Source organism: Excalfactoria chinensis, chromosome 4 (assembly GCF_039878825.1).
Source record: "Excalfactoria chinensis isolate bCotChi1 chromosome 4, bCotChi1.hap2, whole genome shotgun sequence".
Lineage (NCBI taxonomy): Eukaryota > Metazoa > Chordata > Aves > Galliformes > Phasianidae > Excalfactoria > Excalfactoria chinensis.
In genome coordinates this window covers 53723648-53738002 of record NC_092828.1, presented here as the reverse complement: position 1 = coordinate 53738002, position 14355 = coordinate 53723648, and the positions used below count along the sequence as shown (strand labels likewise).

The window sequence follows — 14355 nt, the reverse complement described above, 5'->3', positions numbered from 1 at the left end:
GGCATATCCGTTTTCTGTCCTTTATATAGGTGAGCCCCTCACAAGGGGAACCAAAGGCTGATGTAAATGTGTTTCAAATAGGCATATTGCATACACTGAACAAGCCAAGGTCTTTTACATTTCATACAGAATATTCTTTATATGAATGTAGAAATGCAGAGCAAGAAGATGACAGGCATTTTCACATCCTCCTCTGCCTAGACTTTGTGTTGTACATTACACAGTGCCCTGATCCAGAACCAGTGCACCGTAGTGATGAATAAAGTGTTCTACTCCCATGCTGCAAAAGGTAGATGCTACAACCTCTGTCACTGGAAGCTTCTCCAAAAACACTCAGGGAACTCGTCTGTTGCCATCTGCCAGACACACTGGTATGTCTGTAGGTAATGGGTATCACAGCGGTACCCTCACAGTGCAAGATCAGGTTGCACCTGGAAGTATGTCGTTTGAAGACAGGTAAGAAATGTACAGGGAATGCAGAGAAAATAACTTCCTGTTTTTTAATGCTACTTGTCAGGGGACGGTTCAAGGACACTGCTCAGAGCTTTCATGTGACAGCTCCAGCAGCCTTTCCTTCCATACTGTCACAGCCTGTCTCAGAGAAAAATGTGCCTCCAGGCTTCTTTCTGCTTCTCTCAAAGGCCCTGAGGATTAAGTCTAAGTTCAGAAAGAGGAACCAGGCTTTCTAAAGGGCCTGGCAACCATAGTCACTTAGATGTCACACCTTTGCAGCAGAGCTTTTAAAGATATGTGTACTGATAGACTCAAAGCCATGTTCCACGTGCATCCACGGGGGAGCCTTTGCAATGACATAAAGTACAAAGCCTGCATAATGAAAATAGGCTAAACACCATAGCAGTGATTCCCTTTGTCACGTATAAGGATATTCAGATTACAGGGATTCCTCCAGGAACATATAATTTTCCTGAGGGTACATATATGTAAGGGTGAAATATTTGGTGCCTCAATAGGCAAAAAGTACTAGTGCAACATAGTGTCTATCCGTGAGACCAGTAAGGAAAAGAAAAAGCCTCTTGTACTAGGGAGGCCACTTGTTCATTTTGCCTATTGTATATACAAACAGTAAACCCTTTTGGCATTGATTGTTGGGCTTAGTGCTTTATTTCTTTAGGAAAGGAATTGTTTCCTAGGGAAGACTCAGGCATTTTCCATGAAACAGCTCAGTAAAAAGGACTTTGTTGCGTATTAAGAAAGTTGCAATATAGCAAGCAGTGCAGAAAAACTGCAAGCTCTCACCTCAGGTGCTGGGGTGCATAGCTGTGAGGGGAAGTTGTGTGCACAGCAGTAGTGAGAGAAAGAGGGGCACAAGTGGCTCAGAGGATGCCAGCTGCCATCCCAATGACACAGAGTGGACACATACCTCTGCCCTGGGCAGCTTGCACAAAAAAAAAAGGGCACTGTGATCTGCTCAAGGTGTCTTGCTTTCCATCCTATGTGAATAGAGTCACCATCCCACCCCTAGTTGATGCTGTCGCACCATGACAGATGTCTGTTGTTGCAGCTTAGCCTGCTGCTGCTCCTTAGCAGCCTGCTTCTGCCTGCTTCATTCTGTCTTTCTTATTTATTTATTTTTAATGCTTTTCTAAGCCGCTGTTACGGCTTGGAAATCCAGAGTGATCTGTCCCCTGCAAGTGCATAAAAGATGCATTATTTTCAGATTTCCAAGCAACCCGTCAGAGATTAAATGATAATAGGTTTATTTAGAGCCTGAAGGAATTTCCTTATCACATATGATGCAACAGCACATGGGAGATTAAATCCCAGAGTACCTTTCAAGGCTATTTTTAATTTGTCCTCAAATAAGCCCTGCTTTTATTAAAGACTTTCCAAAGGAGCAGAGTAGAGCACTCTGTCGTTTTCTGAAATGACTTTTGAGCACTGAGCTGCATCTACATTTTCTCAAGCGGCGCTTATTATAAAATACGTGAAGAAATACAACATGAGCGAGCCTGATATCCAGCTATGAGTCTAAAAGACTTCACGCGGGCATCACAAGTATATTGAATCTGCAGTGGGAAATTTCTTTAGGCTGCTCTTCTGCTCCAAACATCACCTGTAGAGACGTGCAGGAACTCTGCAAAGCAGCAGATGCAGAGCAGATGTGGGATGATCCAGATACCACACAGAGAAACCACTTCCATGGCGGGCAGCCAGACCCCACCTTGGCTGCTGGCAACTGGCATGGGCAGCTATCCCTGGCTAATCCCTTTGAGCAGAAGGCTGCCAGTGGCATCTAGAAAAGGGCTCTGGTGGAAAACACCTATCAGAAGAGGGTTTGCAGGGCAGCTGAAAGCTGTTGACATCCATGCAGCTCTTGACATTGGGCAGCTGCTTAGCTGCTTGGGACAGGAGAGAGATGATTGATAAATTAAGATAAGCTGTAGATCAGGGCATCTCTGGATATCTTTCTGACCCGCTGTCTGGACAAATTCAGTTTCAGGTTGAAGGAGCTCCTATTTCTCAGCAGGATGACCTCAGCCATTAAGGAAAGGGTGAGCTCCCTCTGACCTCGTGGGGCAGCCATTACCAGCAGCGGAGCGTAGGCCCAGCCCCGGCTGCCTGATTCCGCCTGTCAAACCAGGATCGGGAAAGTCGGTGGCGTTACCAAAGGGAGCCCTGACGAAGGGACTGCCGCGGGAGCAGCCTCCAGAGGGAGCTGCGCGCAGCCAGGTGCGCGAAAGCAACCAATTCACTTCGGCGGGTTTGCCATGGTACACCATTATGGAGGACGGCCTTTGAGCGCTCTCCACAACCTCGAGACGTGCGCGGTTAGCAGCGGGTTTAAGCAACAGATTCCCTTTCCAAGACGTCCGCGCGGCGTGCTCAGCATCCGGCTGTCACATTAACAACCTGCGCCGCTGCGGCCGTCACGGTGAGGGGAAGGGCCCGGCAGCCGCAGGGAGCCGCCCGCCGCCCCGCCCGCCGCCGGCCATTGGCCGCGCGCAGCCATTACTCCCGCAAGCGGCGGTGAGGGGCCGGACTTCCTTATCGCCGCGACGGTAGCGGCGGGGCTGGTGGCAGGTGAGCCGGGGGTGGTAGGGTGGCGGTGGGGTTGCGGAGGAGCCCCTTGTGGAGAGCTCGAGAGTGGCGTGCCCCAGCGGGCGCTCTGTCCCCATGGGTACGCTGCGAGGCGGGCGGAGGAGGCTGTCGGCCGGGGCCGGCTTCCTGTGTTGGGGCAGCGAGAAGTGCGCAGCTCTCGGTTGCGCTCGTTCCCCGTCGCGCCTTGCGTTCCTCTGCGCTGCTCCGGGCGGGCCGGCCGAAGCAGGAAGGGAGCGGGGTGCGATGGCAGCAAACGGCGATAAATCGCGTCGCTGTGCGGCCGTGCTGGTACAGGAGCGCTGCCGGATGAGTTGTCGCCTTGGCCGGAATGGGAAACGAAGCGTGAAGCTTCATTTGAAGCTTGGTGTTTCGGGACGCTGCCCCTCGGGAGCGTGTGGTGTATTGACTTGTCTTTTGCGTTTGGAGGGGGGAAAATAATCCGCCCAAACGTTAAAGCATTCGTGGTTTTAGAAGCGTGCTATATCTTCGGCATAACTAAATTAAATACATGGCACAGCAGGCCCTTGGGAAGCATCTGGGTGTGCTTGCATTCTTGGATGGAAAGTGGCTGCGTTGGTTTTTGCTCCTGAGTGGGAAGGGGTGCTGCTTCAAGTCGTGCCTTAGCAGCAGGAAACCTCTCCTATTGGCTCCCCCTGCTCAGTGCAACAGCGTCTGGTGTGGGAAATGAACTCAATTTAATTAAAGTATTTTTAGCATTTTAAATGAAATTAGCAGCTGGAAAGGTGACTGGGACGTGTGGGGAGCAGACTGTTCAGAAACTCTTCTAGAAAGGTATCCTAAATTACTATTTAGCTCATGATGTACAATGTCACTGTACTGGTAGAGAGGTACAATCACTTCAGTTCTGAGGCAAGGCAGCATCACCTTACCAGGAGTGTGAGGTGGCTGCTCTTGACTGTGAAGCTGCTTTTATCTTTTGTAAGGTGATAATTCCTCAGGCTGAGAGAGGTGTCAGTCTTTTCTTTCTGAGGCAGGTTATGAAGTTCTCTATAAATATAGCTATTGTGTCATTTAAAGCATAAGCATGTACATGACTTCAGCGTTACTGCGTCCCTATTCTTGGTGTTGGGAGTAGCATAGCCAGTGGTGACTTCCATTGGGCTTATGTGCCAAGGGCATCTGAGCACAGCCGTTGGCTTAACAGAGCCCTGTAACCCCCTGCTTTATAACCTGGAGGTGCTTTGGATCTGCCTGGTGACAGTCCTGAAGTGTGGGTGACTTGAGTTGTGTTGAAAGGAATAGAGGCTGTTAGAAGTAAATGAGTTATAATGCATGCTTTGGAGCACCTAGTAAGAGACCTTAGCAAGCAGTTTGTGAGAGAAGATGGCATTTTCTAGCTTTAGTGGTTCCATTTTCTGTCTCTCTTGGTTTGGCTCTGCCTTGGTGAAGGTGAGTATACCTGGTGACAGGACATGGCCACAGGTGAGGGCAGCTGGTAAGGAGACGAGCACCCTTTGCTTAGGACTCAGATTACGGAAGGCTTTATGGCTAATGCAGCTTGAATTAGCATCAGGCTTTGGGAGTTGCATGCGTGTGTTTCCTGTCTGAGTGGGGAAATCTTTTCCTGAGGAATCTGTGGTGATGCCTCAGAGGTTACCTCTGGTTTTAGATCCTGTGCTGACGTAGTGGGTGCTGCTGCAGTAAATTGCCTTAGTTTAAAACTTGCTATGGTGAGTCATGAGGCCTGAGATCTACAGTAGTTCTTTTTTTCCTCTGCTCTCTTTTTGCTTGCAAAATAGGGAAGGCTTATAATCAGTTCCTATTTCAAGTAGAGGAATTCTCCATGTCTTATTATTACAGCATGTTTAATAAATAACCAAACGTAATGAGGATGGGAATACAAGGAAGCATCAATAAAATCTTTCAGATGCTCATTCTGGAATGAGGGTTGGTTGCCTAGCTCTTACATATTAGAAAGCTGTTGTCATTACTTAGCTCAGTCTGTGCCATGAGACGGTTCTCTCGCCTATTGCTCTGTTTTTTTTAACTTTCCCATGTTGCTGTATTCTCTGAAATCTGAGTTTCACTGAACACAGCCTGAAAGGCAGCGACATGAGAGCTTTACTGCTGTCAGTGGCTGTGCTACCAGTGTGCTGCTCCATGTGAACTGCTTCTTAATGGAAAATCTTGCTGTGGCACAGGGCTGTGTGCTTGTAAACGCACACATTTGGGTTGGAGGAATGTGTTAAGTTGTTCAAACTGCTTCTTAGTCTGAGTTTATCAGAAATGGTACAGTCCTGCTGTATTAAGAACAGAACTGCTTGGGTCTGCAGGATTTCAGGGCACTTCCACTGCCCTAGAAGTGGAGGTGGCCAGTTCTTGAAGGTGCTGATTCAGTACCTAACTAGGCTGTCCTGGGTTCTCCTCATGCAGTGCCAGAAATGCCTTCTTACTGTCAGTCTTCAGGCAAGATGGCTCTACAGGCTAAGTTTGTGGTCTTTTTTCTGATTGTTTGCCCCTCCTGCTCAGAGCAACTCATCTGTGTAGGATTACTTGAGTATTTGCTTCATCCATGTTCCTTTCCCTGTTTCTTTTCCCAGGAAGAATACATGACTTGTTGAAAAGAGAGAAAATGCTATGCTGGGGTTACTCATCTTTTGGACAGCCTGGGATAGGTAGCAACCTGCAGGTCATCGTTCCTGAACCACGGGTGTATGGATTCATTCACGACAGAAATGTCAAGGAGGTGGCATGTGGAGGAAACCACTCAGTGTTCCTGCTGGAAGATGGGGAAGTGTACACCTGTGGCTTGAACACCAAAGGCCAGCTGGGGCACGAGAGTGAAGGAAGCAAGCCAGGTAAGTGTGTCTCTTGTGTGCTTTCTAACTGGCTGACGCTGGTAGGCTGAGGTGATGGAAGCTGCTTTGTGCTGATTGCCATGCAGTTGGAGCAGCTGACAGAGCTGAATGTTGTGACTTAATGTGGTGACTCTGGATTGTATCTGCTGCCTCTGGAAACCTACAGCTGAGCAGCAGGGGTGGGGAGACAAGTCTGCTCACTTTGCCTGGAAAATGTATCAAAAAGCAGAATGGAGATGGTGTTGGGGCATGTTTTGTTACTTGTCATTAAGGTGCCCCATTATAAAAGCCCCAAGTGTCTTCTGCTTTCTTTGTGCTTGGGTAGCATCCTTGTACCAAGAGCGAGCAGCAGTTTGACAATGTATTTATTTTTTGTAAATCCTGAAGCTGTTCTTATGGACTCTTTGTTTTAAATGTTGGCCTTGTAATCTGCTTTCTGTTAACTTGTTATGGCATGTGGCAAAAACAGAGATATCTGTTTCATAATAAATATCCTTCCGTGAGTAATTAGACTTGAGTAATCTTTACTCCTACTGTTGGTTACCCTTGGTAGGCTTGAGGCTTCTGTAGCCCACCTTGTTATTTTGTGACTAATATAGGAAATGTACTCAATGAGGAGCAGTAGCTATTTTATATGCTTGCAGATCTGACCTGGCTGATTCCAGTGTCTGTTTTTGGAGTGTCTTTTGACCTTTCCTCTCAATCATGAGGTAGTAGATGTTGGTTGCAGGATTAGAGGAGCTGACCTAGGCTTTTTGTCTTATTGCTTTTCCTGCAGTGCAGACAACTAAAGAGATTGGGATGTGACACCAACTCCTAGTTATCCTACCTGTTTCATTCATTCTGAGAGTTCCTGCAGTGCTGGTTTCTGAGGAGCCTGTGCATGTGAAAATGTTTCTCCCTCAGCTTAGCACTGCAGGCTGCATCTGTGATGGAGTTTTGCTGACTAGGGCAGGTGGGAGGGATGTGCTATAAAGGAACAGTTTCCCTTTTTAGCTCCTGGTGAACCACCACAGCAGCTTTGTTACTAACAATGAACTGGCAGAGGGTCCCATCCCATGCATGGCTTTAGGGGGTCCACTTTGGCTTGTGGCATTGGGAACTGATTTTTTTTTTTTTCAGGTCTATGCAAATAGGAACAGGAAGAGTGCATACCTCACCTTTCAGTTTTCCTTTCCCTGTAAAGAATAAAGACAGTCTGCACCTTCTATGTAGGAGGATATGCCAAAGATCACATTTCTTACTCTGTTAGTTGCACAGAGAGGTATGTGTGGGACAGAGGGTCTTGAGCTGTTGGAGGTGATGGAATGTTTCTAGTGCCCCTCTAAGGAAGGGAAATGGGGAGATCTAAGGAATGAGCATTTTGCAGCTGCTTTGCTCTGACTTTCGCAGTGTGAACCCGAGGCCCTGCCTAGTCGAGGGGGGCAGCTGGAAGTGGGCTTTGTCTGCTCCTTGTGATATAAGACTGACTGTCCCCTATGGGCAGCCTCTGCAGACCCCCTCATATGCTTTAGGGAGTGCTTACCATGGCTTGGCTGTGTTTCAGAGTAGCATGAAGGCATATGGGGGTCTGTATCTCTTGAAGGCTATGACTTCAGAGAGGTATTAAGAGTATGTGGTCATGTTATTTAATCAGAGATGATTTTCACCCAAGGTGATACCTGCTTATCAGTAACATTCTAAGACTCTGCAGTATGCTGAACATTGGTCTAACCCTTCAAAAACTTGCTGGTTTTACCGATGACTTCTAGTAGGGAAGAGTTACATTTGCAGTAAGTGCTTTTGAGACTTTAGCTACTTTTCTTCCCTTACTATGTATACCAAATACTTAATTTATTTTGCTGCTGTGATGCCTTCTATTTACATGCAAGATACTATTTCAGCTGTTTCAGGAGCTCCTCTTAGAGCAGTCCTTTAGCACCTTTTGAAATGAGAGACCCTTCTTAATTAAAAAGCTGTGTTTATTGTCACATTTGCTGAGCTTGAAGATGTAATGCTGAGATAGAATGGCAACTGGTTAGGTGTGGTTTTTTGGTTTTTTCTTATACCTCTCCTCTGCAGGAAACAAATTACTGAGTTGAGTGCATTCCACCGAATGAGTCAGTAGAGACTTCTCTTCTGGAAGTGCCCTTTCATCCCCTTTTAAGGGAAGCAATTTGAAGATTTTCCTGGTTAAAAAAGTAGAGTTGACTGTTGTGCAGAAGCTGTCTGATTCTCAGGAAAGTAATACTAACTCATCAGGTGTCAACATGAGTTAAATTTCTTGTGTGGATGCTGATACTGTGGGGTGCCATTGCCTCAGTTTATGTTGTGGAATCTATCTGCTCACGGCTGCAGCAACAACAAATGTTATGTCAAATTTCAGTAGATGATGCAGATCACCTGGATTGCTCTGAACACAATGACCTTGTACTTTTCAAATGTAAGTGCACATGAACTTCAGCATGGGGCTGAAGTGATCAGAAGCATCGGCACTCACTGTGGTATGCTTAATGGTAAACTGTGCAACAACTGAGAATTCAGATGTGTGACCTTACAAAGGACTGTCTGTATGGATCTTCCTTTTTTCACCTCTTCCTCGCTGGGAGGAGGCCATATGGGAAGCCTGGATTGCACTGGAGCAGGAGGAGAAGTGGCAGTTTGTGTTTGTTGGAAGTAGCCATGGAAGGGAGCAAGTGCAGACTTTCCAGATCCCTCTCAACTGGCAGCATGACCCATTGGTGTATTGACCACTCGTTCCAGTTTTGTGTTGTTTTCCTTTTTCTGCACAAAGTTTGAAATGAGACCCAGGAAATGCCACAAAATGGATGTTTCACAAAAGATATGAGACAGTTCTGTTCCCATTTGGGCACAGAGCTGAGATTCAGCATGAATTTAACTTATCAGAAATCAAACATTTAGACACTTGTGGCTGCTAGCTGAAAACAGCTGCTCCTGCAGCAGAGCTCTGAAGAAATACTTACACTTAACACCTTACCTGCCTTGTAAGCAGCTGGCTGCCTATGTAAGCTCCTGAAGAAGAAATGGAGATATGAGCATCTGTGCTTTACCCAGAATGTCCTTGAAATCTTACATGTAATTATTCTGCATTTCTCCAGCATGACACCACCGCGCATTTCTGATCGTCCTTCTGCCTATGTAATTCTTTGGGCTTTGACATGCCTGTTGTGCATGTACCTTCTGTTAAATGACTTAATTTCTTGTCCTTGAGTGGAGAAGCACAAAATATTTCATTTTTCCCAACGTTCCTACTGGAGTGTTCAAGTGGGTCATTTGTACAAGCCCCATATGAGCATGATACTCCTATTCCCTTAAACATATGTATATCCAAAAGGCCAGCTTGTCTTCTGAGGAAAACAAAAAAGTGAAGCAGAGATGGGGATCACAGTCTACTTTTGCTCTACATCCAGCAGCAAGCTGTGAGATCAGTTTTTTTCCACTAACGCCTTCCATTTTTATTTCTGAAGCACTCTTGCTAAAGCATATGTTTTCAGGAAGAACTTTCTTCAAAAGCTGTCTTATGAATCTATGAGTTGGGGTTAGACTTGTGTGTATTCTGTAGACATATTTTTTTATCATCCCAAAAGGTGGTATGTTCAAATGACATCAAACTACTGTACTTCTGAAAGTTACTAAGCTTAATAATAAATAAAAATGCTTTTGTAAATGTTAATAGGACTGTTAATTTCCTCCCTTCCCCATCAGCAGACTTCTCAGGCAGTGCTCGTGGAGTAGATTGTAATGTCATTGAAAGCAAGGACAAGTGTGCTGTATGGAGTCTGCGCCGTGCTAGTGTGACTTTGTTCTGTTCCTGTGCAAATCACTGCAGGATGGAATTAAGCAGGAACTAAGCAAGGAACACACCAGGTGCTTTTGAACTTTCCACCCTCCTTAATCAGCCTGGGGCTGCCAAGTGCACTTAGAAGATCTAGCCTCCCTTCTGGAAGAAAATAAGAAATGCTACTTTGAAGGCAAAATGTGTCCTGCTGTGCAGGACTGCTTCAATAACATGAAGAGATGGGGAAATAGCACCTATCCAGTTGCAAAGAGTGGCCTGCAGGATTGAACACAATGGGCGGATAAAAATCAGCTCCTGCTGTACCTCATTTCTACCTCCTAGGGCAGTGATTTGAGCCCCAAGGATAGGCTGGATGTATTCTGGGTTGTTGAGCCTTCACCAGTGTGTGTATTGCATGTGTCTGCATAAGGGTTGCTAGGAGGGAGGTGGTACTATGTTTTGGGGAAAACTGTGGGGAAGAAATAAACAGGTCTCTCTTCCTTGCAGTGCTGGAAAGTAGTTGCTTTCTAAGTAGAGCTGCCAGTTTTATGTTGGTTCCCCTTTCTTTTGCCTTTATAAGGTTTGTTCAGGAGTTGCCACATGATTACACCCTCACCCATGTGAGTGGGTTTTATGAGCTATAGTGAAGAGCTTGTTCTTCCTTCTCCCTGGCTTGCTGTCCTTGCTTACTGCCCTTGACACTTGCCACTGTTCCTACTTGCGTGACCAACAGCATTCCTTTGAATTTCATCTGCTGTAGTCTGTCCTTTGCTGTCTTTTCCCCCCATTTTTATTCAGTAAGTCAGCCATGTATTTACATTCCTTCCTCTGTAACCAGTGATCAGCCTTACAAGCACCAGTGCTGTTGTTGTCAGTCCCTCTCATGGGACTGCTGCTCCAATTCCTGATGTGAGTGTGGTAGTAACAGACACACGTGTAGGAACTGAGAAAGGCCAGATGTCCTAAGAGTTTCTCATTATGTGTTTTGGTTCTGATTTAAAAAGTCCAGGTTTGCTCCTTTCCCTCAATTCACAAAAGGATGACCTCAGCATTTGCAGTTGGACTTGTAAAGCTCAGTGTCCATAATGGATTTAGTAAACTGCAATTAACAAAAGTAATGAAAGGTTGCATGCTGATGTAAATATTTGCTTACTCCCTATTTCAGAGCTTTTGCTCCATACCAAGTGAAAATGGAAAACAAAATGGGTTACTGTGCACAGGTGAGAACATCAGGCAGAAAGAGAGGGCAGATCTACTTGTAGTCTAGAAACAAAGCCAGGAGCTCCTTGTGCAGAAGCATCTCTGCAATGCCCTGTTGGGGACAGGGCAATCAGAGGGGTCTACTCTTGTTCTCTGTGGGTGCAGAGCTGAATTCTTCCCACACCCTTGCATGCAGAGACTTGTGCTGTCAGCATGGTAATTCCAGCTGCTTATGTGTTGTATGTGTCATGCACCTAACTCCAGCAGAGGCTTTCTGTCATCACCAAGGTGTGTTCCTGAAGCTGTTCTCTAGGCCTTCCTCTGAGCCATTCTCTGTTGTTGCTGCTGATAAGCAGCAGCAGAGTTGTGTGAATGGAGCTACAGAAACTGTCTTGACTCTTACGCTTTCTTATGTGCTGACAGGGTTAGACTATACATTTGGGCTGTATTTGCAGTTTCATGGAATACCTGTTGAACGCAATAGCAGGATTCTGATGGGGATTTTTGGCTGTTGGATCAGGAGTCTGTAAATACTAATAATGCTGTTAGTGTCACCCTACTAGATGGAGGAATGTGTTATGTGTCTTCAAAAGAATCATGGAATGGCTTGGGTTGGAAAGAACCCCCAGGATCATCAAATTCCAGCTCTCTGCAACAGATGGGGTTGCTAGCTGCTAGATCAAGTAATAGATCAGGCTGCCTAGGGACCCATCCAGCATAGCCTTAAACACCTCCATGGTGCACTCAATCCACTCAACTAGGTAATCAGTGAAGATATTGGACAGGACAAGCTCGATTACTAACCCCTGGGAAGCACCATTCATGACCAGTGTCCAACTGGATTTAACTTCATTCACCACCACTCTTTGGGCCTGCCCATCCAGCCAGGTCTTAACCTTGCAAAGAATATGTCTGCTTAAGCCATGGGCTTCCAGCTTCTCCAGGAGGATACTGTGGGAGACAGTGTCAAAGGTTTTGCTGAAGTCTATCCACCAGGCAGGTCACTAGATCATAGAAGGAGATCAGGTTGGTCAAGCAGGACCTGCCTTTCATGAAACTGTGCTAGCTAGGCCTGATCCCCAGGTTGTCCTGTGCAGAGGTACTTGGGGTGAACAAATGCCTATTGTCAAGTTGGGCAGGGCATGAGAGTTTGGGGCAGGTATCTGAGAGAGCTGAAATCACTTGGAACTCTTCCATCAAGAGATCCATCAAGAAGCATCAGATTCTTCTCACTAGGGAAGAAATCCAGATTTTGCCACTGAAGCTGTCACCTCAGGCCTCTCAATTGATTTCAGACAGGAGAAGCCATCTGGTGCTGTCCATGTACATCACAGTACTCACATGGCTGAAGGCTTCTGCCACATCCTCTAGGAAAAGCTTGTCTTGCAAGGAGCTGGAAGCTATGTGTTGGAAAGGTACCAGCAGTCTGATAAGCTTATTAGGAGACTGAGATCAATAATTCACTGCCTGTACACCCAAACTAGTGCCGTGTAATTGAGTGCTTTGGGCTTCCAGTAGTGTTAGACACTGAAGATGTTGTAGCATAGCTTTTCAACGTCATGGGGACAAAGTATAAGCCCTCTTCTGTAAATTGAGAAGCTAAAATCTGAAGATGGGTTTTTCAAGGGTTTTTCAGTCTTTGCCTTGCTTTACTGCAGTTTCCAATGCTGTCAAGAGCTGTGTTAGAAAAATGTATATCACATGTTTCCATCTTTTGCTGGATGGAGTGTGCCTGCAGTCCACAGGCAGGAAATAAAACAGTCCTGGGAACCATGCTTGTCGTGATTCAGAAGAGTGCTGTCCTGAAGGAGTTTTGCCTAGATTTTGGTCTTTTATCTGTTTTTGTTTTCTGATAAGATCTGACAAGGCTAAGATCAATAGAAGTCAAACCTCGATATGTCTGTTTATACTGACAGAAAATGGGCAGAATAAAGAAGGGAAAATGGGAACTCCTCTAGACAGGAAGAACTGATGGATGGTTGCTGAGTGTTGGTGCTGTACTGAAACAGCTGGAAATAAAAGGTTGGGTCAATGTGTACTTCTCCGAACTTGTTTTTCTGAGTGTTACGATACATTGAAACACTGTTGCACAGCTCCTGTAACCCTTCCCAGTTGCTCCCAGAGTTTTGTTCCGCTCAATTTTATACTGAAGTCACAATTCCAAGAACAAACTTCACTTGTGCCTTTCATCTGAGTGCAGCGATGCATCATTTAACAGTGCTGTGACACTCTGGTAAATAACAAAAATTTATACCAACTACCAAAGCACCTCCCCGTCTCAGTAAGACCATTTCCCCTTGTCCTATCGCTACCCACCCTTGTAAACAGTCATTTCCCCCTCCTGATTATATGCTCCCTTCAAATATTGGAAGGCCACAATGAGGACACCCCGGACTCTTCTCCAAGCTAATCAAACCCCAGTTCTCTCATCCTTTCTTTACAGGAGAGGTACTCCAGCCCTCTGATCATCTGAGTGGCCCTTCTCTGGACCTATTCCAAGAGCTCCATATCTTTCTTGTGCTGGTGGCTCCAGGTCTGGACACAGTACTGCAGATGGGGCTTCACAAGAGCTGAGTAAAGGGGGACAATCACCTCCCTGTCCCTGCTGGCCAGCTGTTTTTTAGCGCAGCACAGAACACAGTTGGCCTTCTGGGCTGCAAGCACACACCGCTGGCTTATGTCCAGCTTCTTGTCCACCAGAACTATGCCTCTGTGGCTTTTAATTGAGTGAAAGGAAGTGCGTGTTGTTGTAGCATTTTGTTTGTGTAGAAAATATGTTCATTTGCTCTCCATTCACACTTTCAGACTTAGAAGGCAAACCTTCCTAGGAGTGCCTAGGAGTTGTCCCCTTTAAATTGATCTAAGGCATTTAAATCCATCTGTGTGCAGATTTTGGTGCCAAGTATGTTAACAATACATATCTAGGTGCCCTTGATGTGGGGTGTCATTTTATATAATGATAAGTGGGATGTCAGTGTGGGACTTTTAATAAAACTAATCATTGCTTTGTAGCACAGAGCGAATCTTTCTTTGTCTACTCTGAAACATTCTTTCAGGGAAGAAAAATTCCAACTTTTCTGCTTTTTGGCTTGTGAGGACTTTTTCCATCAGATTTGTGCTGTTTCCAGTGCTTTGCTGCAAGACAGGACTTTTCAGTATCTGTTTATAAATAGTCTGCATAATAAATAAAATCTGATTGTTGATGTTGTAGGAGTAGTTGTCAAACCTATATCTGTTGCTTAAGATGACATCATAATGAAAAATAAAATGTGGATGATCTTCCAGAGGAGAATTTTTTTTCGCTTTTATTCTTCTGTAAGGTCCTCTTGCTTTTGATATTATTTTCTTTTGTGAGCTTTTGACTGTGGTAGAAATAGTAACAGGTTGATAGGTTAGGACCTGTTCCAAGCTTAGCACCAGTGGTATTGTAATATGTCTGTTTTCATCCATCTAGTAGTACAGCAGGAGACAATTGGATTGATTAACTTTTTTGGAGGA

The 14355-nt window shown here is 45.6% G+C and overlaps 1 protein-coding gene across 2 annotated transcripts in view; it reads left to right on the top strand.

Annotated features, from left to right (window-relative positions):
* Positions 1-2925: 2925 nt before the first annotated feature.
* Positions 2926-14355, top strand: part of HERC3 (HECT and RLD domain containing E3 ubiquitin protein ligase 3) — a 40582-nt gene continuing 29152 nt past the window's right edge. For both annotated transcript variants that reach the window (XR_011903334.1, XM_072334061.1), the window contains exons 1-2: positions 2926-3042; positions 5622-5879. Coding sequence is in view for 1 of the 2 variants with exons in the window: in XM_072334061.1 (XP_072190162.1) it covers positions 5654-5879 (226 nt within the window). In the remaining variant the exon portion in view is untranslated. The remainder of the gene's footprint in view (positions 3043-5621; positions 5880-14355) is intronic.